General features: G+C 36.1%; 1 protein-coding gene across 1 annotated transcript in view; it reads right to left on the bottom strand.

The window, feature by feature from the left end:
• CDHR2 (cadherin related family member 2) overlaps positions 1-26,969 on the bottom strand; it is a 52,838-nt gene extending 25,869 nt beyond the window's left edge. The window contains exons 1-7 of the mRNA XM_051979001.1: positions 26,941-26,969; positions 9,068-9,130; positions 8,268-8,339; positions 6,662-6,801; positions 4,920-4,973; positions 3,703-3,792; positions 1,460-1,549 (exon numbers count right to left, since the gene is read on the bottom strand). Coding sequence (XP_051834961.1) covers positions 1,460-1,549; positions 3,703-3,792; positions 4,920-4,973; positions 6,662-6,801; positions 8,268-8,339; positions 9,068-9,113 — 492 coding nt within the window. The 5' untranslated portion in view covers positions 9,114-9,130; positions 26,941-26,969. The remainder of the gene's footprint in view (positions 1-1,459; positions 1,550-3,702; positions 3,793-4,919; positions 4,974-6,661; positions 6,802-8,267; positions 8,340-9,067; positions 9,131-26,940) is intronic.

Here is a 26,969-nt window from a genome sequence, read left to right as displayed (position 1 = left end):
AGGCCACTGTTCTGGATCCTGAAGGAGGGTGGGTCTGGCTCCAGATGAGTCAGCTCTGAAGCTTCTCAAAGATTCTGGTCTCCTTTTCCTTCCTTCCCCAGAAACTGATCTCTAGTTCTACTCCTACCCAACACATCGCCCCATCTCTTCCCCCAGTCTTAGGAAACTCTGAAGTTGAGTAAAGAGCCATAGTTAATTCCTCCCTCCTCCAATTGGTAAACGCTTTTTACTATCCCTATTGAAGTTATTAGGGGACCAAGAGGAAATGTTGAAGGACAGTCCCTACACCCTCTAGCTGGAACTGAGATAAGAACACAAGAACACAAGAGTCCTGATAATGTTATAACAAACCACCCAACTAACTGGGTCTTGGACATGGGGAACTAATATTAAGGATGATGGGGGCATTTCCCCCCAGCACTGATCCTTTTCCCAAATCTCACCTTGACTCAGTACAATTGCCTCAGTCCAGTTCAGTAGGGCCTTTTTCATGGGGCCTAACCTAAAATCATGGTGGGGGAAGGAGGATGTCCCCTCTCCTGACATGGACACACCTGGAATTGGATTGTCCTCTTTCCCATTCCTACCCCCACCTCCCTCCACTACTGAATTTGTCCCCCACCCCATACAAGAATTCCTATGGCTCTCATCCTAGTACCCAGTTTAGTCCCTCTACCCTGACCCTGACTTGGAGATAGAGGTAGAGAATAGGTGGGTTTGAGCATTAGTTCAGGTTCTGCTAGTGACTTGCTATGTGACTGGCCAGCCAACTCTCTTCATCTATAGAATTAAGAGGTAGAGGGCTCTTTTCTAGCTCTAAACTCTCTGTCTTGTATTCAGATCTAACATCTAACACTGAGCAAATCACTTAATTGAGTTAGCTGTTCTCTAAAGTCCTTTCCACTCTGACAAGTAGATGATTTTGTGATTTTTTTTGAGGGACCTTCCCCACAAAGAAAGATAGAATTAAGGCATGTAAAACGTATCAGAGTCTTTAGAACATAAAACTAGGATGTCAGCCTGGGGATGGACTTTAGAGATCATTTAATTCTACTCCCTCTTTGTATAGGTGGAGAAAAGGAAGGTCAGAAGAGTAGCTTGATTAGTCACTGGGAGTGACACAGCTGGTGCTAGAGTCCATTTCCTCTGAGCTGTTCTGTTTCCCCCAACAGATACCCCTCTTTCTTCCCTGCCCACTCATAGGCCCGAAGCTGTCCAGTGTAGAGGAAGAATATCTCCCAGTCCCTCTTCCCGTTCCTCATTCCTGGGTTGGTCCCACCTAGTTTGTATGTGAAGACACTACCCTCTTGTGGCCATACAAGGAGCAATCCGGCTTTCTGGCTCCTACTTCAGACCCAAGCCTCGGAATCAGTCAGGGGCCAGAAGATTTCCCAGATGCACTGCCCTCCACCCTGGGTGATCTCAGAACCAACGTGACTTTGCTCCCTGAGTGACTCACCTCAAGAATGGTATAGTTTACCACGCCACCTAACCCCGTGTCCGGGTCTTCTGCTCTTACTGTGTAAACCTGAGAGCCCACAGGCAGGGTCTGTAACAAAGGGAAGAGAAGCATCAGGAGCCTTAGGAGCTGCCCCATAGTATCCCCACTTCTGGAACAGCTCAGACCCCCAATCCTGGGGCTCTGATCCGGGGCAGGAGTGAAGAAGGACTCCTCTTCCACTTCAGAGACCTGGAAGAACTCCCTTCTAAGGACTCTAGTCCTTAAATCCCCTGTCCAGACCTCCAGGACTGGCACAAGGCCAAAAGGAAATGGCAGGTCCTAGAGGCAAAATCATGGAGGGAGGGAGGGTTTATAGAGACTTTCCTCATTACTGCCACCTTCTCCTCCACTCTCCCTAGGTTATTTCAAACCTCTTTCTCTCTCCCTCAAGCCTTCAATCCTCTCTCATCTTTTCTTGCGACCCTTATTCCTTTACTATAGTAGATGATCTTGTTTCTTAATTCACAAAAAGCAAATTATTAGATTTAGATCTCCTCAATCTTCAAATATATATTCATGGGTCCTCTTCTCCCTCCTTCAAGTCTCAGATATATCACCCCTTTTCACCAAGAATAACCTCTCCTCATCATTATACAGGGCAACAAGAAGACTATATGAAGATCAACTCTGATAGCCGTGGCTGTCTTCAACAATGAGATGATTCAAACCAGTTCCAATTACTCAGTAATGAAGAGAGCCAAAGAGATAACTATGGGAAAGGAGTGTGGACCACAAAATAGTATTTCCACTCTTTCTGTTACTGTTTGCTTGCATTTTTGTTTTCCTTCTCAGGTTTTTTCCTTTCTTTTTAGATCTGATTTTTTTATGCAGCAAGATAACTGTATAAATATGTGTACATATATTGGATTTAACATATTCTTTAACATATTTAACATGTAGGGAAAGGGATAGGGGAAGAAAGGGAAAATTTAGAACAGAAGATTTGACAAGGACCAATGTTGAAAAATTAGCCATCCATACATTTTGTAAATAAAAAGCTATAATAATAATAACAATCAGATTAACCTCTACTCTTGTCTCCTTGACCTGAGTTCCTCCTATTTCTTCCAGAATTTTATGGTCTATTAATCATTCCTCTCTTTTTTCTGCTTCTTCAACTCACCTGGCTCCTTTCCTTCAGTCCATAAACATACGCCAGCCTCCTTAATCCAAAAAAGAGCCCTTTCTGTACCCTACAAACTTCTTAAGCTACTGAACTACTTTCCTCCCATCCTAGTCTCTTAGAAAGAATGGTTCATGTGCTGATCTACCTACTTGATCCAACTTCTATCTCCAACCTCCTACTAGATATCTGAGCCTGGATATCATCTCTGAATGTCATTATGTTCAAAGTGACCTCCTCATATTCCCTTCAAGTAGGGTCTTCAGCCCCTACAACTCCTCTCTCCAATGTGACCAGGGATCTCCTAGTCCAATCTTCTCAGTATTCATCTTTTTCTCCAAAGCATCGGACTCACAACCGCTCATTCTTGGATGCTCTCTCTTTCCTTGTCTTCTATATTATTGCTCCTTCCTAGTTGTCTCTCTTTCCCCCTCCCCTCTAGCTCCATCTCTATCTCTGAAACTAATACTTCCTTTTCCCATGTCCTTAGAACAGAACTTTCCAAAGTGTCATTGCTTAGTCCAGTTCTCTTCTTTCTCCATTCCTTAATAATCTCATTTTCTTGCACAGTTTTAATATTCACTTCTGTGTTAATCACTTTATACTCAATCTATATCTCTAACCCTGACATCTCTCTAAAGATCCAACTTCTATCTCCAACCTCCTACTAGATATCTAAGCCTGGATATCATCTCTGAATGTCATTATGTTCAAAGTGACCTCCTCATATTCCCTTCAAAATCTGCTCTCTTTTCTGACTTTTCTATTACTGTTTCCACCATCCTCCTCATTACTTGGACAGGAAAAATCTTTTTCTTTTCTTTATTCCTTGTACCTAATCAATCGCAGCATTTTGCAGACTCTACCTCCACTGTATCTCTCGTTCTTTCCATATTGTCTTAGCCCCCAACCCTCTCTCCATGGTCCTGACATCCAGATCTGTGATCTGTCTACCCAATCCTGATTTTTTTTGTCTTTGGTTCTCATCCCAAATTCCAATGTAATTAGTCCTGACCTTTACACTTACAAATATCCCATTGCCCTCCAGCCAAGACTCCAGAACTTATAACCTACATACCTCGTTGATACTAGTAGAATAGGGTGTATTCCGGAAGACTGGCTCATTGTCATTCTTGTCAATCACAATGATTTGTAAATTCTTCTGCACCTTTTTGAGGGAAGAACAGGTCTGAATTAGATTTTAATGATCTCTAAAGGTAATATCTATGACTCCAGAATATACATAGTACATAGAATAGAATTGTACATAGTAGGTACTTAATAAATATTGGCTAAACTGGATTTATTTAATTCTAGGACCTGTCAAACCACAGTACAGAATCTTCTTAAGGTTTAATATAGTTTCTCTATCCATGACCCACACTTTGATAGGTCTAACTGAGTGAGGAAGGGACATAATTGAGCCCACTCCTGACCATCCTGGTTTTATAGGTAAGAAGACAACCAGGAAAACATTGTATACAGTAACAGCAAAATTATGTGATAATAAACTATGATAGGCTTAACTTTTCTCAACAATGCCGTTATCCAAGATTTTTTCCAATAGACTTGGGATAGAAAATGTGACCCACATTCAGAGAAAGAACCATGGAAATTGAATACAGATAGAAGCATACTACTTTCCCTTTTTTTGGTTTGTTTTTTCTTTTCCATGTTTTTTTTTTTCCTTCTCTTATTTTTCTTTCAGAACATGATAAATATGGAAATATGTTTAAAATAATTATACATGTATAGCTTATATCAAATTGCTTGCTGTCTTGGGGTGAGGAGAGGTAAGGGAGGGAGGGGAAAAATTTCAAACTCAAAATCTTACAAAAATGAAAATTGAAAACTATTTCCAGATAATCGGAAAAATAAAATATCATTGAGAAAAAAAGAAGAGAATCAAAATATGTCAGTTGCTCTCAGAAAGTTAGACAAATGATTTGTAAGTCCCTACAGTTTTGCTTTGACATTCTATGTGGATATCAAATGACTTCCCATCCTCTTGTTAAGCAATTCATCTTCCTTCTTGTCTCAGACCCAGGTGCTTGGATCTCAGTGATCTTGATACCAACCTAGTCTGACTTTTATTTTATTCTTGCTCACTTCCCAAACAGTGCTTCAGCTAGGGATTGCTCTTTCCTCAGGTGGTTCCTGAGGTGGTTATCTGTTGGCCACCCGTACAGGGAAAATAGAATATCATGGACCCAGGAGTTGACCACTAGTCCTCTGGAGCTTCTCATCCTCATCTCTACCTCAACTTTCCAAGCCCTAGGCATTCTCTTAACATACCTCTGGATTTATCTTATCCCACACAGAAATGGTGACGGAGAAATGGTACAGGGTCTATGGAAAAGCAAGAAGGAAGAGGTGAAGCAAAGCTTAGGCATTGTGAATCTCTTGGCATGAACCACATATTTCAGGGAGTAAAATTGTGAAGCATTGCCTAACCAGTGTCCATACTCCTGTCCCGTTAATCCTTAAAGCCTTCTTCCAGCTTGAGCTTTTCTAGTTACCAAATGTGGTCCATTCCCTCTCAAATTTATCCCTATTTTCCCAACTGTGTTTCTCCTAGAATATCCCATTCTGTACCCTCTGATCCAGGTCTCCCAGTCCATGTCATTTCCAGATCCCCTAATCTATTTTTCTGCTCAGATCACCTTCTACTCAGATTTCATAGACTTTATGACGAAATTTATCATCTCCCCACTTTTTATATTAACTTTCAGAGTGTCTTAGAATTATTGATTTAGAGCCAGAAGGGACCTTAGAGATCATCTAGTGCACTATCATCATCTGATAAGTGAGGAAACTAAGATCCAGAGAGATAAAATAACATGCCCAGGTTCACACATCTAATAAGTGTTTGAGATATTTTTTGTTATCAAGCTTCTCTTCCTAAAATATATAGGAAACTGAATCAAATTTATAAGAATATGGTTGTTTCCCAATTGATAAATGGTCAAAATATATGAACAGAAAGTTTTCAAATGAATAAATCAGAACTATCTATAATCATCTAAAAAATGTTCTAAATAACTATGGATTAAAGAAATATAAATTAAAGCAATTCTGAACTACCACTTTAAACTCATCAGATTGGTTAATATGACAGAAAAAAAGGAAAATGATAAATGTTAGAGAGGATGTGGGGAAATTGGGACACTAATACATTGTTGGTTGTAGTTGTGAACCAGTTCTGGAGGGCAATCCAGACTTATGTCCAAAAAGTTATAAAAATGAATAAATTTTGATCCAGTAATATTACAACTAGGTCTGGATCCCAAAAAGATCTTTAAAAAATAAGGAAAAGAACTTATATGGACAAAAATATTTATAGCTGCGCTTTTTGTGGTGACAAAGAACTGGGAATTAAGGGGATGCTTCTCTATTGGGTAATGGCTGAACAAGTTGTAGTATATGATTGTGATGGAATATTGTTGTGCTATAAGAAATGATGAGCAGGATGCTTTCAGAAAAACCTGGGAAGACTTACATGAACCGAGGCAAAGTGAAGTGAGCAGAACCAGAATAAAAAGCACAGTAACAGTAATACTGTACAAGTCTACTATAAAAGACTTAACAATACAATACAATGATTCAAGACAATTCTGAAGAACTTATGAAAAAATGCTATTCATCTCCAGAGAAAGAACTGATCTATATGCAGATGGAAGTATAATTTCTCACTTTAATTTTCTGGAGGGGTTTTTTTGGCAACATGTTATAATAAATATCACATTTCTTGACTTCTCAATGGGTAGGGGAGAGGTAGGTCCGAGGGAAAGAATTCAGAACTAAAAATTTTTAAAGATGAATGTTTTAAATAAATAAATATTTTTAGATGACTAAGGTGACCTTTGAACCTAGGTTTTCCCGGTTCCAAATATATGCCGCCTCTCATGGTATTGCTCTGTGCCAGGACAGTCCTTACCCTTAATGTTTTTTATGCTGTCTTTCCAAAAGACTCCCTCCAGCTTTCCTTCCAGTTTCAATCAGTAATGACTGTTCCCATCTTAGTCCCAAGCTTTTACCTCATAATCCAAAGGACTGTTCAGTTTCACCTCCCCTGTGGTCTCAGTGACACCAAAGAAATAGGCATAACGACCACCCAGATTGAAGATCAGAGCGTCATTATCTGCATCTGTGGCTGTAATCCAGAAAGCTACATCCCCTGGAAGTGGAGAGTAAAAAGAGCTGAGATCTCTCTCTCTCTTCCCCCCTCCACCTCTCTCCCTTTCTCCTTCCCTCCCTCCTTCCCTCTTTCTCTCTCTCCCTCCCTCTTTCACTCCTTCTCTCTCTCTCCCTCTCTCTTCTCTCTCTCTCGCTCTCCTTCTCTCCTCTCTCTCTCTCTCTCTCTCTCTCTCTCTCTCTCTCTCTCTCTCTCCTCTCTCCTCTCTCTCTCTCTCCTCTCTCCTCTCTCTCTCTCACTCTTTCTTCTCTCTCTCTCTTCTCTCTTTCTCACTCTCTCTTTCCTCTATCTCTCCCTCTCTACTCTCTCTCTCACTCTTTCCTCTCCCTCTCCCTCTCTCTTCTCTCTTTCTCTTTCTCTCTCTCTCTCTCTCTCTCTCTCTCTCTCTCTCTCTCTCTCTCTCTCTCACACACACACACACACACACACACACACACACACACACGCACATAATTTCCTTCATAGTTGATCCCGGGAACCGAGTGGGAGGCAAAGCATGACCTTAAAAGAGCTTCTGGGAACACCTGGGTTTTGCAGACAGATTCATAGTTTATTAGGGTTAAGAAGTACTTTGGAGGTCAACAGATTCTAGAATGTCAGAGCTAGGTACAACTTGAGAATAGGCACTTATTAAGTGTGTGTTGCTTGATGATTTAATACAATATTAGAATAAATAATATAGGCTAGTAGAGTCATAAGGGACTCTGGGACACAAAATGTCAGAGGTGGAAAGTGCTTTAGGCATCATTTAGTGCCCTAGATTTGGGTCTAACCTCCTAATTTTTATAGGACAGAAAATGAGGCCTAAAGATGGGAACCAATTTATTCAAGATGACACAGTGAGTATATGGCAGTATAGCAAATTATGGTATAGCAGCATAGTAGCATAGCAAAGAAATGAACATAGGTCATGGGCTTTTTATTCTGGTGCTCTTTCCACTGCCCCCATCTTGACTCCTTTATGGAATCACAGAGGACCAGAGCAGAGATCAACATAAAAACTCTTAGTTAACTCAGGCCCTTAGTTATGCCCTTCCACAGGAGTCCCCTCATGAAAAGGTTTCAGGGACAGGTACCTGGAGGAACACATTTGGAAATGATCTTTAAAAATTCCCAAACTGAAAAACATAAGTTTTTCTTTTCATGATAGCCCAAAGAAGAGCTAGAGAGACAGATAATCCAAGGATTTTAGGCAAGTCCTTTCCCAATGGCCTCAATTTCCCGATCTGTAAAATGAGAGTTGAGCCAGATAATTTTTAAGGTCTTTTGAGAAATAAGTCTACTACTATTTAGCATCTGAGGAGCAAGGATGATTTATAGTCAACGGTGCAGGCACAAATGGACATGGAGTCGCAGCGCTGTCCCTTGTCTTGTGGGATAATTTCAGCCCTTTGTTATATTCCTGTGCCCTGGGCCAATCCATCCATCTTAACATAACAGGTACTCACCCAAACGCAGGTCCTCAGGCAGGCGAGCTACAGTCATGTTACTGGTGAAACTTGGAGCTTTGTTCCCATGCACTGCAAAGGCAACACTTGAGTCTTGAGCCCCGAGCCCTGTGACCTGAGACCTTGCTTCCCAAGACTCCATCTCCAACCTTGAGTCTGGCTCTAAGCTCTAAGCCTAATTTCAGAATGCTCAAATCTCAGCCCCCTGCCCTTCCCCTTATTCTGGTACCCACCCTGAGTTCTCATTCCAACCACTCTCAGTCCCAGCCCCTCACCCTTATCCCTAGTCTCCAGAAATCCCAAACTTCAGTTCTGATCATAATGCTGCCCTCTCATCAGCCTTGCTCCCTGAGCTTTCTCTAAATTATGATTTTACAAATCTATCCTCCAACCCTATTCCTAATTCTGACATAACTTCATAAGCATCAGCTTCCAAAAACAATCTTCCCAGTCCTAGCTTTGACACACTCTCTTGCTGGGAAGAACAACAGTCTTTCCTGTCCATTATAGTCTGGGCATGGGCCTGGGCCCATTATTTGGAAGTGGAGGCTCTAGGAAGAAGTTCATACTCTAGGGGGCAATTCCATAAACCCAGGGCAATAATGATATCCCTCCCAGAAGGTCCTTAGAGGGCTGGGCTCTAGTGATTTTGGACCCCACAGGAAAACTTTCCCAGGCTTGACACTGACTTTCAGGGACTCCATAGAGAATACCAGTGGGAGAGCAAGATCTTCAGGCATCAGTATACCACCAATCACAAAGGGTGAGGAAAAAGAAGGGGAGAGGGGGGGAATTCCTACCAGAGACCAAGAGACAGGGCAGAAGCACCAGCAGGCTCCAGGCCATCCTGTCCTGGGGACTCCCTGCAGAAAAGAAAAGATTTCTATATAACCATCCAAATAAAATTCCTTCTTCTGATCCCAATTCTACCACTGAGAACAAAACGCCCTCGGCTGGATACCCACACCCTATTCCTAAAGACACATTCACTCAATTTTGACCATTGTCTTTCCCCTAAACCTCTTTACCTCCAGTAGCTAAGGGGTCTGTGCCCAAATGAAATAACACTATCTCTGCTGCATCTTTTTCATGATTTTAAAAATATGTTTTTTTTGTTAAGTGAATTCCACTACAAAGTCCAAAGAAAATCCTTGCTCACCTCTTCAATTCAATGAAATATCAATTTTGCATCTCCTAGAAATAGGGTAGAGTCAAGATGGCAGAAATAGTTTAGTATTCTTGCCAAGTTCTCTCTACATACCTGTCTATAAGCTATATATTGATATATGCCCTAGGAGGACAATAATAAGACCTTTCCTTGGATCATACCACTATGGAAGCACAAAAAATGTATAGGTCCCTAGATCCCTGGATATATCAATGAAAACAACAGAAGGATATAAAGACCAAGCCAGGCCAGTCATCCCCTTCTCCTTCCCTAGAGGAGCTAAAGAAATATCTTTAAAACATGGGGGAAAGGATTTTAAAAATCAAATAAGAGCGATAAAAAAAAAACTGAAAAAAGAAATGAGTGCTGTGCAAGAAAATTATGAAAATAAAATTAACATCTTAGAAAAAAGCACAAAAATATTAAAGAAAATAACACCTTAAAAATTAGAATTAGTCAATTGGAAGCTAATAACTCCATAAGAAATCAAGAAATAATAAAATGAAATCAAAAGAATGAAAAAATAAAATAAAATGTGAATTATCTCATCAGAAAAACAACTGACCTAGAATATAAATCAGGAGACATAATTTAAGCATTTTTATAGTACTTGGAAATCATGATGAAGAAAAAATCTAGACATATTTCAATAAATTACAAAGGAAAAACTGCCTATATATCCTAGAGCTAGAAAGGAAAGTAGAAACTGAAAGAATCTACCACTTACTTCCTGAAAGAAATTTCAAAATGAAAACTCCCAGGAATATTATAACCAAACCTAGGATTCTTAGGTCAAAGAAAAAATACTACAAGTATCAGAAAGAGATCATTTAAATATCATGGAACTATAGTCAGGTTTAGCATAAGTTTAGCACTTATCACTATAAAGGACCAGAGGAATATAATGTTCCAGAAGGCAAAAGAGCTAGGATTGTAACTAAGAATATCCTTATATTATATTATATATATATGTATATACATATATGTATGTATATACATATATATAACTAAGAATATCCTTATATATATATATAACTAAGAATATCCTTATATTATATATATGTATATATATATAATAACCCCAGCAAAACTAAGTAAAATCATATAAGAAGAAAAAATATATTTAATGAAACATAGGAGTTTCAAGCATTCCTGATGAAAAAACAAGAGATAAATAGAAAATATAATATCTAAACCCAAGACTTAAAGAAAAAGAGGAAAACATGAGAAATCTACAGGGACCTAAGGTTAAACTGTTTATATTCTAATATTGGAAGATGATACATGGAACCACTAAGAACATTATTATTAAGACAGTTAGAAAGAGTCTACTTAGAAGGCCTGAATGTGAGTCAATTAAATTGGGATAGAATGGCGAATTATATTTTTCTCAAAAGAAGAATGCAATAGTAATTGTGGAAATATGTATAAAAGAATTGCACATGTTTAACATATACTGGATTACTTGTCATCTAGGGGAAAGTGTGGGGGGAAGGGAGGGAGAAAAAATTTGGAACACAAGATTTTCCAAGGGTGAATGTTAAAAACTATGCATATGCTTTGAAAATAAAAAGCTTTTAAAAAAGAAAAAATAATGCAAGTGACAAATATGGAAATATGTTTACAAGAATTGCAAATGTTTAACCTATATTGGATTGCTTGCTATGGGGGGGAGGGGGAGAGGGGAGTAGAGGGAGAAAAATTTGGAACAAAAGATTTTGCTTTAGATGAATGTTGAAAATTATCTTTTCATGTGTTTGGGAAAATAAGATACTATTTTAAAAAAGAATGCAAGGGTGAGAAAGAAGGGTGCAATGAGAAAAAGGGAAGGAAAAGAAAGAAGGGGAAAATTATCTTACATAAAACGCATATAGGAAGAGTGTTTATAATGGAGGGGAAAGGGGAGAGAAGACAATGCTTGGATCTTACTCTCATATAACATTTGAACTGGTTTAAGGAAAGAAGGGAGTGTGTATACATGTACATGTATACACACATGTTACTTTATATGTGTGTACATACATACACATTCTTACATGTATAGACTCACAGTGAATGACATTAGAAATTAGAAGGAGGGGAAATTTTGGAAAAGAAGGTTTTGCAAGGATCAATTTTGAAAAATTATCCATGCATATGTCTTGTAAATAAAAAGCTTTAATAAAAAAATACAGCCTTAAAAAAAGAAATTCATATTAAGCAACAGAGAAGTAGGAGGGGTAGGAGCTAAGAGAAAGGAGGAGAGACATGAGGGAAGGTAGATTAAGGGAGGCAGTGATCAGAAACAATAAAATGTTGAAGCAGAGTCAGGGTAAAAAAGAGAAGGATAAATAGAAGAGAATAAGACAGTGAAAAATATAGAGTTAACAATCATAACTGTGACTGGGAATGGGATGAATTTGTCCATAAAAAAAGGATAGTAGAATGGATTCAAAACCAGAATCAAGAAATATATAGTTTATAAGAAACTCTTGAAAGCCACTCACAGTGTTAAAATAAGGAGCTAGTGCCAAATCTATTATGCTTCAGCAGAAGTTAAAAAAAAAAGTTAGGATAGCAACCATGATCTCAGACAAAACCAAAATAAATGGATTTAATTAAAAGAGATAATCATGGAAACTACATATTGCTAAAAATATGACACAAGTAATGAAATAATAAGAGTATTGGAGCTATATGTACCAAATAGTATAGCAACCAAATTCTTGAAGGAAATATTAAATGATTTGCAGAAGGAAGTATTTGGTAAAAATGTGTTAGTGGTAGACCTCAAGTAATTCCTTCCAGGTCTGGATTTCACAAAATATACAAGAAATAAACTAAGGAGAGGAATAGAATTTTAGAAAAGTTAGATAATATGGATTTATGAAGAATGGGAATAGAAAGAAACGTGCATATTTCTAAGCTGTACATGGCATCCTCACAAAAATTGACCATATATTAGGACATAAAAACCTCACAAATGTAGAAAAGCAAAAATATGCCCCTTTTGAATTATAATGCAATAAAATTACCTACATTAAAGAACCTGTAAAGCACATATTAAAAGCTAATTACAAACTAAGTAATCTAATCTTAAAAAATAAATGAGTTAAAGGACGAGTCATAGAAACAATAATTTCATAAAAGATAATGACAATGATGAGACAATATACCAAAAATTGTGAGATGCAGCCAGAGCAATAGTTAGGGGGAAACTTCAATCTCTAAATTCTTATATTAACAAAAGAAAGAAAGAATAGATCATCTAACTGGGTATGCAACTAAAAAACAACAACTAGAAAAATAACAAATAAAAAATCCCCAATTAAATTCCCATTAAATAGAACTCTCAAAAATCAAAGGAGAAATTAATAAAAATGAAAAGTAAAAAAAATAACAAATAAATAAAGCAAGGAGTTAGTTTTATGAGAAAAAATAAAATATATTAAGCCAATGGTTAATTTTATTTTTTTTATGGAGCAGCTAGTGGATTTCTATCCACTGGCCCTAGAGTTAGGAAGACCTGAATTAAAATCTGACCTCAGACACTTTACATTTGCTAGCTATGTAACCCTGAGCTAGTCATTTAACCTCATTTGTTTCTCAAAAATAAAGAAGAATTTTATTTTTTACCAAAAAAAGAAAAAAAATACTAGTAACAAAATTGAAAAGAATGAATGTATCACTAATAAGAATAAAATTGAACCAACTTTTAGGAACTATTTTAACCAACTGTATTCTAATAAAACTGATAATCTAATTGAAACATGAATATTTCTAAAATACTAATTGCCCAGGTTAACAGAACAAGAAATAGAACACATAAATAGCCCTATCTTGGAAAAAAGAAATTGAACATTCCCTAATTTTTTTACAAGGCAAGATGGATTTATAAGAGAACTCTACCAAACATTTAAAGATCAATTAATACCAATACCATATAAACAGCTAAAAAAATAAGTAAATTATCTAATTTCTTCTATGAAAAAAATATGGTTTCAATACCCAAACAAGAAAGAGAAAAACAGGAAAGAAAACTTAAGACCAATTTCCTTAATGAATATTGATGAAAATATTTCAAATAAAATACTAGCAAAGAGATTATAACAACATATCACAAAGATTTTATACTATGGTCAGATTGAATTTATACAAGAAATATAAGGCTGGTTCAATATTTGGAAAACTGTAAGCAAAATTGACTATATTATTATAAGAAAACAAAAAAATCATATGATATATTAATAGATACATAAAAAGCTTTTTGACAGAATTCAACACCCATTCCTATTTAAAACACTTGAAGGCATAAGAAATAATAGAACTGTTTTAAAAATCTTAAATGGTATAAATCTTGTTCATGTGAAGTTTTTTTTTTTTTAAGTTGTACAAACAAAATCAATGAAGTCAAAGTTAAAAGAAAATTAGGAAAACAAGGGTAGGAGATTTACAGGGTTCCTCTGATAAAGCTCTCATTTCTCAAATATATGAGAACTGAAACAAATTTATTTTTAAAAAATAAGAAGCAATCTCCAACTGATAAATGCTCAAAGGATATGAATAAGTAGTTTTGAACAGAAGAAATTAAATCTATCAATAGTCATATCAGAAAATTCTCTAAATCACTAATAAGTAGAGAAATACAAATTACAACAGGGCTGAGGCCCATCTCACACTCATTAGTTTGGTTAAGATGACAGGAAAGAAAAATGACAAGTGCTAGAAAAAATGTAGCAAAGTAAGTAATACCCTATTGGTAGAGTTAAGAACTGGTCCATCCACTCTGGAATTTAATTTGGATTTGTGCTCAGAGGGCTATACAACTGTGCATAAACTTTGATCCAACAAAGATGCCATAAGGAAACCAAAGGTAAAGGACATATCTGTTCAAAAATATGTATAGCAGCTCTTTTGTGGTAGCAAAGAATTGGAAACTGAGGAGATGCCTAACAATTGGGAACTGGCTGAACAAGTTATGGTATGTGAATGTGATGGAATACTATAGTGCTATAAGAAATCATGAAGGAAATTATTTCAGAAAAATTGGAAGACATATATGAATTAATGATGAGTAAAGTGAACATAACCAGGAGAACAATTTTCACAATAACAGTCATATTGTAAAGATAAACAAGGAAAGGATTAATAACTTTGATCAATGTAGTGAGCCACCATAATTTATAATAAAATATATTATTTACCTCCAGATAGAGAATTGGTGAACTTAGAATGCAGATTGAAACATATTTTTCTTTTATTTTTCTTGCTTTTTTTTTTAACATAGATGATTTGTATGATTTCATAGGTAGGATGATATTTCTTACCATCTCAGTGAATGGGTGAGGATATGGATGGAATGAGATAATTTGTAATTAAAAATAAAAATAAAAAATTTTAAATTAGCACTTATGTACCAGGTATTCTGCTAGGTACTGAGAATAAAAGACAAAAAAAATGAAACAATCTCAGCCCTTAAGGAGGAATTTGATAACACAATGGATAACACAATAGAGTCAGAGAGACCTAAGTTCAAATCTAGTCTCAAATACTTACTAGCTGTTGATTCTGATCAAGTCACTTAACCTCTCTTTACCTTAATTTCTTCAACTGTAAAGTAGAGATCAAAACAGCACCTATTTCTCATGGTTGTTCTGAGGATTAGATGAAATAATATTTTTAAAGAACTTTGCAAAGTTCCTGGAATTTAACAAATGTTTGTTTTCTTTCTTTCATGTAAATATATACACATATATACAGATATGCAAATATACATATTATTATGTGTATACATATATATATTATATGCATGGGAAAGAAGGAGGAGGAGGAAGAAAAATAAAAAGAGGAGGAAAAGGAGGAAGAAGCTCATTCAGAACATACTGTTAATATACAAGAAGAGAATAAAAGGAATATCAGGAGCAGTACAATGCTGTCACTTTAAATTTAATACAGTGTTAGGGATAGAACCTATACCTGAAATGTATTGGTATAGGTATTGATATATTTCCTCAGAAAAGGAAACTCCTGAAAATTTAGGTCAGCACTTTTTCTGCAGCTTATAGTCTTAGAGAATTTCAAAGCACTAAGAGCACTTATTTTTCCCTGGACCACATAATCAGAATGTATCAGAGATGATTTGAAACCCAGGTCTTCCAATTCTCAGACCAACTCTTTATCTATTCACTATAACTTTAATGTATATTAAATGTAATGTACATTGTTGAAATATATTTAAAAATAAAAATTTTAATTTATGGATTCATAGTTTTATAGTATTCTAATTTCCTGGCCCTTGTATATGGAAGTATCAACATTCATAGACATTTTTCTTGTTCAATATATAAAAATAACTTTTTATTTAATGTTATATGGTCTAAAGGTGTTTCATTTTATTTCAATCTCATATCTGGACCACTGGACAAACTTGAGCTGGACCTGGCTCAGGAAACCCAATAAGAGGTAATGAGACCTTGAATCAGGTTGGTAATTATAGGAACAGAGAGAAGAAAATGAATTCAAGACACTGTGTAACACAAATCTATTGGATTTGACAAATGATTGAATTTGATTGATGATTATGATTATGAGGCTAGGACAATGTTAACTAGAAGGACAATGGCACTCTCAAGAGAAATAGAGAAGTTTGGAAAAGATTAATTTAGAGGGGAAAATAATGAATTACATGGACATGTTGAGACATCAAGATGGAAATGTCCAACAATGAAAAAAGCAGGAACAAAATTCTGAAAAGAGATACAGTGGTTCTCAAAGTCTGGTCCAGAGCATCCTCAGAATCTCTGAAATCCTTTCAGAGAATCTACAAATTCATAATTGGTTTTTATTTTTAATGTGGTCAATATCTATAACTATAACCCACATAAACAAAAACTCTTTGGACAGATCCTTAATCATTTTTAATAGGATAAGGAGAAGGAGAACAATAGTTGAGGACCACTGGATTAGAACCTACAGCAGATAACTGAACCCATGGAAGCAGACGAAATTCATTCATTCCTTCATTTCTCAAGAAGCATTTTTTAATTTCTCTCAAACTGGATGTCAATGGATATATTAAACTCAATATATCCAAAAATCAAACTCATTATCTTTTCCCTAATCTCTCTCTCCTTAAAAAAGCTTCACTATTATGGTCAAGGACACCACCCAGTTCTCCTCCCTGTCTCTTTCACCTCATATCTAATCTGTTGTGGAAGTCTATTAATTTGACTTTTGCAATATCTCTTGAAAATAGACTCTTCTCTCCTCTGATATACCACCATTCTAGTGCAAGCTTTCATCATCTCACACCTGGACTATTACAAATAGTTTGCTATTTGGTAGGCCTGCCACAAGATACTTTCCACTCCAGTGCATTCTTTATTCAGTCACCAAATTAAAGACTAAGTATAAAATAAATCTACAACTACTGGCTTTTTTCTAAACAGCAATGACAAAAATCAAAAGTAAATAATAAAAGAAATTCTATTCAAACTTACTCTGAATCAATGAATCTATGACTAAGTCATAGTCAAAACATATATAATTAAATTATCATAAATTGGTCAATTAACATTTATTAACTGCCTTTTATGTATCGGGCAATGAGCTATGGGCTGAAAATACAAAAGGAAGTATAAGACAATCCTTGCCCTCAGAAGTTTCCTTGGGAGACAATATACAAATTTATACAAATTAAGTTAAATACAGGATAAATAGGAAATAACAGAAGGAAGGCATTGGAATTAAGAGGGATTTGGAGAAAACTAGCAGTAAAAGAAGTAAAAACCAGTATTTAAAGGAAGTTAGTGGGATCAGTAGGCAGATCAGAGGAGGAAGAGTATTCTAGTCATGGAAAACATTTTTTAAAAATGCTAAGAGAAGTAGTATCTTGTTTGTGGAACAGCCAAAGTTACAGGATCAAAGAGCAACATATGAAAAAGTAAGATGTAAGACTGGGAAGATAAGAGGGGGATAGGTTGTGAAGGACTTTGAACGCAAAACAGAGCATTTTGCATTTGATCTTGGAGGCAATGGGAGTCACTTATTTTATTTTTACTTGGAGTTTATTGAGTAAATGGATGAGTTTTAGGAAAAACACTTTAGTGGCTGAATGAAGAATGGATTGAATCAGGAAGAGACTTGAAATAAACTGACCCACTAGCAGGTTATTACAATATTCCAAATGTGAGGTAATGAGGGCTTGCACTAAAATGGTGGTAGTGCCAGAGGAGAGAATTGGGGAGAGGAGTAGTATTCAAGAGATGTTACAAAGGTAAAATCAATAGGCTTTGGCAATAGCTTGGATATGGTAGGGGAGGAGCAGAGAAAGAAAGATACTGAGGAGCATGGTTCCTAGATTTTGAACCTGAGAAACTCAGGATATTTCTTTCTTTCTTTTTTCCTTTCTTGCTTTCTTTTTCTTTCTTTCTTCTTTCTTTCTTTTTTTTCTTTCTTTCTTCTTTCTTTCTTTTCTTTCTTTCTTTTTCTTTCTTTCTTTCTTTCTTCCTTCCTTCCTTCCTTCCTTCTTTCCTTCCTTCCTCCCTCCCTCCCTCCCTTTTTCTATCTTTTTTTTCTTTTTAACTGTCCAGTTGATGTTGTTGCTTTCTAACAGTGATAGGAAAAGTAAGATTTTGGGGGAAAATGATGAGTTTGGCTTGGGATATATTGAGTTTAAAATCTCTACTGACATTCTTTGAGATTTCTGAAAAGCAGTTGGAGAGGAAAATCCAAAGGTCTGCAGAGTATATAAAGCAGGATAAATAGATTTGAGAATCATCAGAATAGAGGTGATAATTTAATTCAGAAGAACTGATAAGCTCACCAAATGAAATAAGATAGAGGGAGAAGAAAAGAAGACGCAGGACAGAATTAATTCTTAGGGACACCTAGAATTAGAGGGCATGATCTAGAAGAGGATCCAGCAAAGAAGACAAAGATGGTAAAGTCAGAGAGATAGGAAGAGAACCAGAGGAGAATAGTGTCCTGAAAATCTAGAGAGAAGAGAATATCAAAAAGAGAGTAATCAATAATGTCAAAAGTCACAGAAGTCAAAGAGAATAAGACCAAGAAAAAGTCATTGGATTTGGCAACTAAGAGGTCACTGGTAACTATAGAGAGAGAAGTAAGGTTTGAAGCCCATTTGTAAGAGGTTAAGACGATATCTGGAGGAGAGAAAGTCCAGGTACTTATTGTAAAGAAGTTTTTAGAGTTTAGCTACAAAGGGAAGAAAATAGGACAATAGCTAGGGGGATTAGAAGGATCAAGTGACAGGTTTTTTTTCAGGATGAAGAGACAGGAGCATGTTTGTAGGCAGTAGAAAATGAGCTAATGGAGAGAGAAAGCTTGAAAATAAACAAAAGAATGGAGATAACAGAAGGGCAATCTGTTGGAGAGATTGGGATGATATAGGATCTCTTGAACAAGTAGAAGGATTAGCTTTGGTAAAGAGTAAGGCAATTTCATCACATGAGGCAGGGATAAAGGAGGAAATAATGACATAAGACATGTGATAAGAGATGAGGAAGAGGTGAGGTAACCTAGATGCTACAGTGGATAGAGTACCAGAAGGGGAGTAAGGAAAATGAGTTTAATTCTGGTTTCACACTTCCTAGCTGTGTGATTCTGGTCAAATCTATTTACCTCTATTTGCCTTAGTTTCTTCATCAGAAAAATGAGGGTAATAATAGCATCTGCTTCCCAGTGCTACTGTGAGAATCAAATGAAATTCTATTTCAAAGCATCTATCACAGTGCCTGACAAGGAGTAAAAGCTATACAAATGTTAGCTCATTGTCATTCTTATCAAAGGAGGAGAAAAGGGAGCTCACAGAAAATGGCCTCAATTTTTTAAAAATATAAGGCAAGGTTTCCAGCTGAGTTGGGGGATGGGGAACTATGAGGTGTTAGGAGGGAGGGGGAGAGTGGGATAGTGAATTGATAAGGGAGGTTTAGTAGGATTGTCTATCACAACAAATAAAAGAAGACAAATAATTGTAGGACAATCATTGTTCAAGGATGGATCATGCCAATATAATTAAAATGGAAATACCACCAAAATTAGTTTAAAGATTTAGTGTCTTTTTTTGAGGGAGAGGAGAGGGAGTCTAAACTATCATTTTATATGATATACCACAATAAAGTCCAACTATGCCTCTTCAACTTAAATATAAAAGGTGTCATACTTTTTTAAACATTGAAGAACAGAATTAGTCAGTAAAGTAGAATTCTGAACAAAACAATGGATAAAGTTAATTGAAAGATAAAAAAGACAATTTCTATTATATAAAACTAAAGAGATTTTGCGCTAACAAAATCATATAGCTAAGATAAGAAGAGAAATTATCAATAAGAAAAATCTTCACATTAGATATCTCTAATAAAAATCTACTATCTAAAATATGTAGATTTTAGAATAATGTAACATAAAGCCATTACTAACAGATAAACAGTCAACAGAGATACAAAAATGGTTTTCAAAAGAATTTTAAAATACCGTCATTCAAAAATGTTTCAAATTATTAATAATAAGAAAAAATCAAATTACAACTGAGGTTTTAATTTACATTTTGCAAATTAACAAAGATAACAAGAGATGGAATTAATGTAGAGGAATTATAAGAACACAGGAAAATTAAAACACACTACAGGAGGTTGTAGATTGATTCAATCACTCTGGAAAATAACATGGAATTTTTGAGGAAAGTGATTAAGTTATTTAACCTTTGATCCAAAGATCTCACTCCCAAACACATATCTCAAGGTATCCAAAAACAAAAAGAAAGGTTCTGTGCACACAAAAGTATCTATAACACTATATTTTTGGTAGAAAAAAAACTAAAAACAAACAAGTATCCATTGATTGCAGAATAACTCGATAAATTGTGGTACATGAATGTAATGCAATATCATGGCAACACAAGAAATGACAAATACCAGTTTCAATGATCTTGTGATGAAGAGAGCCATCTACATCTAGAGAGAGGACTGTGAGAACTGAGTATGGATCACAACATAGCATTCTCACTCTTTTTGTTGTTTGCTTGCATTTTATTTTCTTTATCATTTTTTCCTTTTTGATTTGTTCTTTCTTGTGCAGCAAGATAATTGTATAAATATGTATGCATATATTGGAATTAACATTTTTTTACCATGTTTAACATATATTGGATTACTTGCCATCTAGGGGAGGGGGTTGGGAAAATGGCGGGCGGGGGTGGGGAGGGGATAGGAGAGGGAATTGGAAAGCAAGGTTTTACAAGGGTTGATGTTGAAAAATTATCCATACATAATTTTTGAAAATTAAAAAGCTTTAATAAAAATATAAAAATTTTTTAAAATTAAAAATAAATGACAAATGTGAACATTAGAATTTTTTTCTTTCATTCATTCATTCAGTAAGCATTTATTAAGAATCTCTTACGAGGCAAGCACTGTGCCAGGCACTGAAAACACAAATAGAAATAAAATGATCTCTTCACTAGGATATTCTAGTAGGGACTAGTAAGAGATAATAGGATATGAATGTTAAATGCTATTTAATGGAATTGGACTGACCAGGGGTAAGATAGTCTTTGAAAAGCTAGCTTGCCATCTTTGGAGTTGGTCCATCTTCAAAGAATGTGACTTTCTCCACTCTAGAGGATAGTCGGCTAGAGAAGATCCCAACTCCTGAGAGAGAATTGCTTTTAGCCTTTTATATTGGTTTTCTATCAGATGAGCAGAGGAAGGGAATTTCTTCTTTCTCTTCCTCAATATTGCATAGGAACTACTCATTCTCTAAGAGATGGCACATCAAAGAGGAACTCAGTGAGTGAAAGCAGTTCCAAGGAATGTGACCCCTAGCAGTACAAAGAGAGCCAGATAGTGATTCAATAAAGAATTAGTCCTGCTAGTTGGGAGCTAAGCCATTAAAAAAAAGAAAGGAAAAGAAAAGAAAAGAAATCTAAGAGTCCAACTAAGAAATCTACCCCAGAAGAAATGGTGTGCTTAGGGAGCATGAGAATGTCCAGAGAAAAGAAAAAACATATTGGGATTCTGCAGTTCTGGAAGCATCAATTGCCTGTCCATACATGAATCCCTCCAGAAAATTCTTAACCTTGAGGATCACTACAACTCTAAAATTCATACTCCAAAGGACTCTTCTGTCTCTCCTTTTGATTGGATCAGACTGTTGGACTGTTCCTTCAACTAAGAAGAATACCCAGACCAATTATGTCTTTACTTCTCACCAGGCTTCATTTCAGACTTTTTCTACCATGTTCCCCTTCCCAATACACCAAGCACCTTGATCCTCTCACACATTTTAAAATTTTCTTTTATGAGTTATCTTCCTTATTAGAAAATTAGCATTGAAGGTAGCTTTTAGCTTGTATTTATATTCCAGAATACTAGGCTTAGCACAGTATTTGGCCTATAATAAACTCTTACTAAATGCTTATTGACTGATTGTATACCTAGTTGCTATATCAGTTGGTTTTATTCACTTGGATGTTGTTTTCCATATGGGAAGACTTATGGGCAGGAAGATTGATATATATGAAAATAACTAAATTGTCAAATCAAAAACATTAATAACACCAAAAGAGAAAAAAAAATGAAATTCTTTTTAAGAGTTTTTTTTTAAATATTTGCCTAAAGCATTTACTTTCATTTCTTAACCAGCAAATACTTATCCCTTTGAAATTTGACTCTGTCCCTACCACTCCACCAAAAGTGATCTAAGAGATCCAAAGCCTAAAATTCAGTGGATTTTGCTGTCAATATCCTACACAAACTTAACATACTCCAAGTGATCTCATTGTCTTTCCTTGGGCAGGGACTATCTTTTGCCTGTCTTTATAGTTCCAGAATTTAGCACAGTGCCTTCCACATAGTAGGTGCTTAATAATTGCTTATTGGCTAACTTGCCCTTGCCCTCTGATAATTCTATCAGTTGCTAAGTACGTTTCGTTTACCTCCTTTCAAACTCTGTGTCTTTACTCTTTCTGGGACCTTCAACATATCATATCGGAAATATTAGAACAGTCTCCAAACTAGTGTTACTGCATTATTCAATCTTGCACATGTTGCCAGAAAATTTTTTTCTAATGCACAGGTCTCTTTTATATTCATTCACTCACTTCATTTATTCACACATTCATTTAACAAATCACTTTGTGAAATACATTGTACTGAGTCTTACGGGGGAATCTGAGATAAATAAGACAGCATCCCCAGTCGAAATAGTCTTAGAGGAAAATCTATATTACTAAACACTTTGAGCAAAAAAAGAAATAGATCAATTAATTGGTTATGAACTAAAAAAAATTTAAGGCCACTAAACACAAAAATAGAAATTCTGAAAATAAAAAATTAATAAAATTGAAAGCAAAAAAAGTTACAAGTAATAATTTCTTTTTAAGCCAATAAAAATAGATAAGCTAGTAGATAATCTGATTTAAAAAAGAAAAACTATATTATCCATAACAAAAGTTTTAAAATGCACAACAAATGGAGAAGAAATAAAGACAATTGTTGTAAGCTGTTTCGCTCAACCACATGCCAACAAAAATTATAACTATACTTGTGAACTTCCCACCTCTGTAAAGGAGTGGGGGAATTATTTTCTCATATGTCTTCTTTAGGGTCATACTTATCTTTTGTAATTTTCTTTTTTTTTTAATTTTTATTTAATAATTACTTTATATTGACACTCGTTTCTATTTCAATTTTTTTTCCCTTCCTCCCTCCACCCCCTCCCCTAGATGGCAAGCAGTCCTTTATATGTTGGATATGTTGCAGTATATCCTAGATACAATATATGTTTGCAGAACCGAACAGTTCTCTTGTTGCATAGGGAGAATTGGATTCAGAAGGTATAAATAACCCGGGAAGAAAAACAAAAATGCAGATAGTTCACATTCGTTTCCCAGTGTTCTTTCTTTGGGTGTAGCTGCTTTTGTCTGTCATTTATCAATTGAAACTCAGGTCTCTTTGTCAAAGAAATCCACTTCCATCAAAATATGTCCTCATACAATATCGTTGTCGAAGTGTATAATGATCTCCTGGTTCTGCTCATCTCACTTAGCATCAGTTTTTGTAATTTTCTAAATTTCACTTTTGATTATTTAAACTTGTTCTCTGCACGTATATTGTTGTTACAATGTTAAAATGTATGTTGTTTTATTGGCTCTGTTTATTTACCTTTGCATCAGATCTTGCAAATTCATACTTGTCTCTATTCATTATATTCATCATTTCTTACAGTATAGTTCTATTCCCTTATATTCCTGTATCACAATTCATTTGATCATTTCCCAAATAATGAACATCTACTTTATTTCCAATTGTTTCGTTTTGTTTCATTTTTGTTTTATTTTGTTTCTTTTCTTTTCACCTTTGTATCCCATAATTTAGCACAGCACATCATCGTACCTATTAACTGTTAAATTGAAATGACCAATAATAATTTTCTTATTGGATGACTGAATAAATCAATGAAAGAATGAATGGAAAGGTTCACAGTTTAGGGAAGAAAATTAGCTTCCTCAGATCCTATCCTACTCTCCAAGTCAGGACTCAGTGCTGAGAGAAAGTAAAGCCTGGAACCTTACCCCTGAGGCGTATCACTCACCAATATGGGGTACTTTAATCTGGAATAATGGGTCTACTGGGACCTTAAAAACTTTTAACTCAGAGTCTGGCTAATGAGGACAGTTGTACATCAACTTCAAGTCACCTGAATAATATCGTTTTTCTCCTTTGGGAAGGACAGTAATTTATAGCCCTCAATGCTGTAAAATAACAGCAATTGTAAACAGAAAGCTGCCACTCCCCTACTCAGGGGCCTCTAACCATTCAAACTCACAGGCTTTTCTACCACTGCTACCAAAGTCCAGAAAGTCCAGGACCATATATTCCTGAGCCATAGAAATCTCTGGGCTAGGTCTCTTCAGATCCTGAAATAATGAGGAGTTTGAGGAGACCTAGCCCAAATAGTTCAAGATGACCATTAGCTCAAGAGGACCATGCCTTCTCTGCTGTCTGTTAATTAAACAACTAGTATTTATTAAGCACCAACTATATGCAAGGCATTATGCTAAGTGTCAGGGATACAAAACAAGGCAAAACAAAAACCCAGTCTCTACTCTCAGGAAGCTCACATTCTAATGTGGGAGATAACACGCAAACAGTTCTGTACAGACAAGAGATGGACAGCATAACCTGGGGGTGATCTCAAAGAGAAGACAAGTTCTAAGGAGGGCTAGGAAAGGCTTCTTGCCAAAGATGGAACCTGGATTTCCTGATAAACCTTACTATGGGACAAGGAGAGTCAAAAACCAGGAGAGAGGCTCTGCCTGTGGGGATGGCATCCATTCAAGCAAGCCAAGATGTTGTCTTCTAGTGAAGAAACTTGACAATTTTTAAGATCAGTGCCAGATCTTGGGCATTCTCTGCAGACCTCAGCCCCATTTCAACATCATCCTTATTCATACTCTCCCTCAAGCTTCCCCATTTCCTGCATTAAGTTCTTCAACTTCAAATTTCCAGAGGATGAAAAGGATTTTAGAATAAAAAGAGACCTTTGAAACCCTATCTCTTGCCCCCATTTTACAGTTGAGGAAAACCAAAGAATAGAGAAGGGGAAATGACCTGCCTTTGATTACCCAGATAGTAGGATTCAAACACAGGTTTCACCTGCCTTCTGGTAACAACTCATGTCTTATTATCCACTCCAAAATGGAAGACTCAGAAATAGAGAGGCAAATGTAATGAATTAGAAAGAATCTTAGCTAAGAAATTAGAAGACCCTATTTCAAAGCCTTACTCTAATAAACTGCTGTGTGATCTTGAACAATTGGGATAAAAGGGAACTCAGGAAAATTTTAGAATAAAATAAAAGAAATATGGCCAATATTCCCCCTGAAAACTACTATGATGCTTAATGAATATTTCTGATTCAGATTGGATTTCATATTTAACATATTTGCAGGGAAAATATTACTAATATCACAGTTTCTCTCTCTCTTTCTCTCTCACCTTCCCTCTTTCTTTCTCTCCCCTTCTCTCCCCCCCCCTTTCTCTCTCTCCTCCTCTTCTTTCTCTCCCCATTCCTCTCTCTTTGGTGGCAGGTGGGATTAAGTGACTTGCCCATAGTCACACAGCTAAAACGTATTAAGTGTCTGAGTCTGCATTAGAACTCAGGTCCTCCTGATTCCATAGCTGTTGCTCTATCCCATGCTGCCCTACCACAGTTCTCTTAGAGCACTCAGAGGCATGTCCCCTAGAACACCAGGTTTCTATATTCTATCTGTTGTGTTATATAATTCTTTGACCATCAACCTTATGATGAAAGACAGAACCAAACAAGATCCCAACTATCCTGGATGTTTCGGGATCCCCTTATCACTATCACGGGGACATCTCAAACTGATTCTTGCCCACTCCTTAATGTTTGGTAGCGAGGAAAATGTGCCAGTCTGAGTCATGGTCCATTAGCAATGGTGTGATCCTGGGAAAGCCCTATTCCTCTCTGAGCATATTTCCTCATTTTTAAAGAGGGGATGATGATCACAACTACTTCAATTATTTTGCAGAGTGGTTATGATGAAAACATTTTGTAATCCCTAAAGTATTATAGAAATGGGAGATTTATTTCATATAGTATTCTTCCCTGATCCCTTCCACACCTCAAATGTGAAATTCACAGTCATTTATAGGAAGAAATCTTAAGAATCCTCTAGTCCAAAGGTTTTCAAACTTTTTAGTCTCAGGATCACTTTATATTATATAGTCATGCAAAAATTATTGTAGATACCATCAAACAGCTTTTGTTATGTATGTTTATATATCCAAACATGTCAGTGTTAACATTTTCAAAATTAAAATGTCTTAATATTATTATAAAAAGAGTTTTGACAAAAGATTCCCTGAAAGGGTCTCAGGGATTCCTAGGAGCCCTGGACCACATTTTGAGAACCACTGATCTTATTCACTCATTTTACAGCTGAGTAAACTGAGATCTAGAAAAATAAAGTTATTTGCTCAAAGTCATCCTCATAAATGGCAAAAATAGCACCTGCTTCTCTAAATTCCTATCTATTATCATTTCTATGGCTCCATCCTGCTCCTTATGTTCCCTAAGTTCCTTGATGAAGGAAGGAACTGATAAAGAACTATGGGCAGGGCAAAGGTGGAAAAGAGCAATTACTAAAGAACAAAACCATAAGACACCTGTAGAGTCATGAAAGCTTACTATAGGAAGGCCCTGCCTCCAGGCCTCCCAGAAACAGCAGCCTATGGCCCTGTGGTATCATATTTGTAAGTCTAAAGCCAGAATCAGTCTCTGTCCAGATATCACCCACAACTCCTCCTGCCCCAGACAGCTCACCCTCCCTCATCCCACCTACCACATTCTCTACCATTACTGTCCAGTTATCCTCTAAAAGTCTAGGGTTTGGGGAGCCAGTTTCCATGAATTCTCCCATGACCCTCTTGACCAGACAAAAAGGTGATCATCAATCCCCTTTGTATATCCATGTCATACCTGAAGTACGGGCCCAGCTCTTGTAGATG

This window comes from Antechinus flavipes, chromosome 2, assembly GCF_016432865.1.
Source record: "Antechinus flavipes isolate AdamAnt ecotype Samford, QLD, Australia chromosome 2, AdamAnt_v2, whole genome shotgun sequence".
In the NCBI taxonomy this organism is placed as follows: Eukaryota; Metazoa; Chordata; class Mammalia; order Dasyuromorphia; family Dasyuridae; genus Antechinus; species Antechinus flavipes.
The sequence above is the reverse complement of the archived record's forward strand: the minus strand, read 5'-3'. Positions and strand labels throughout refer to the sequence as shown.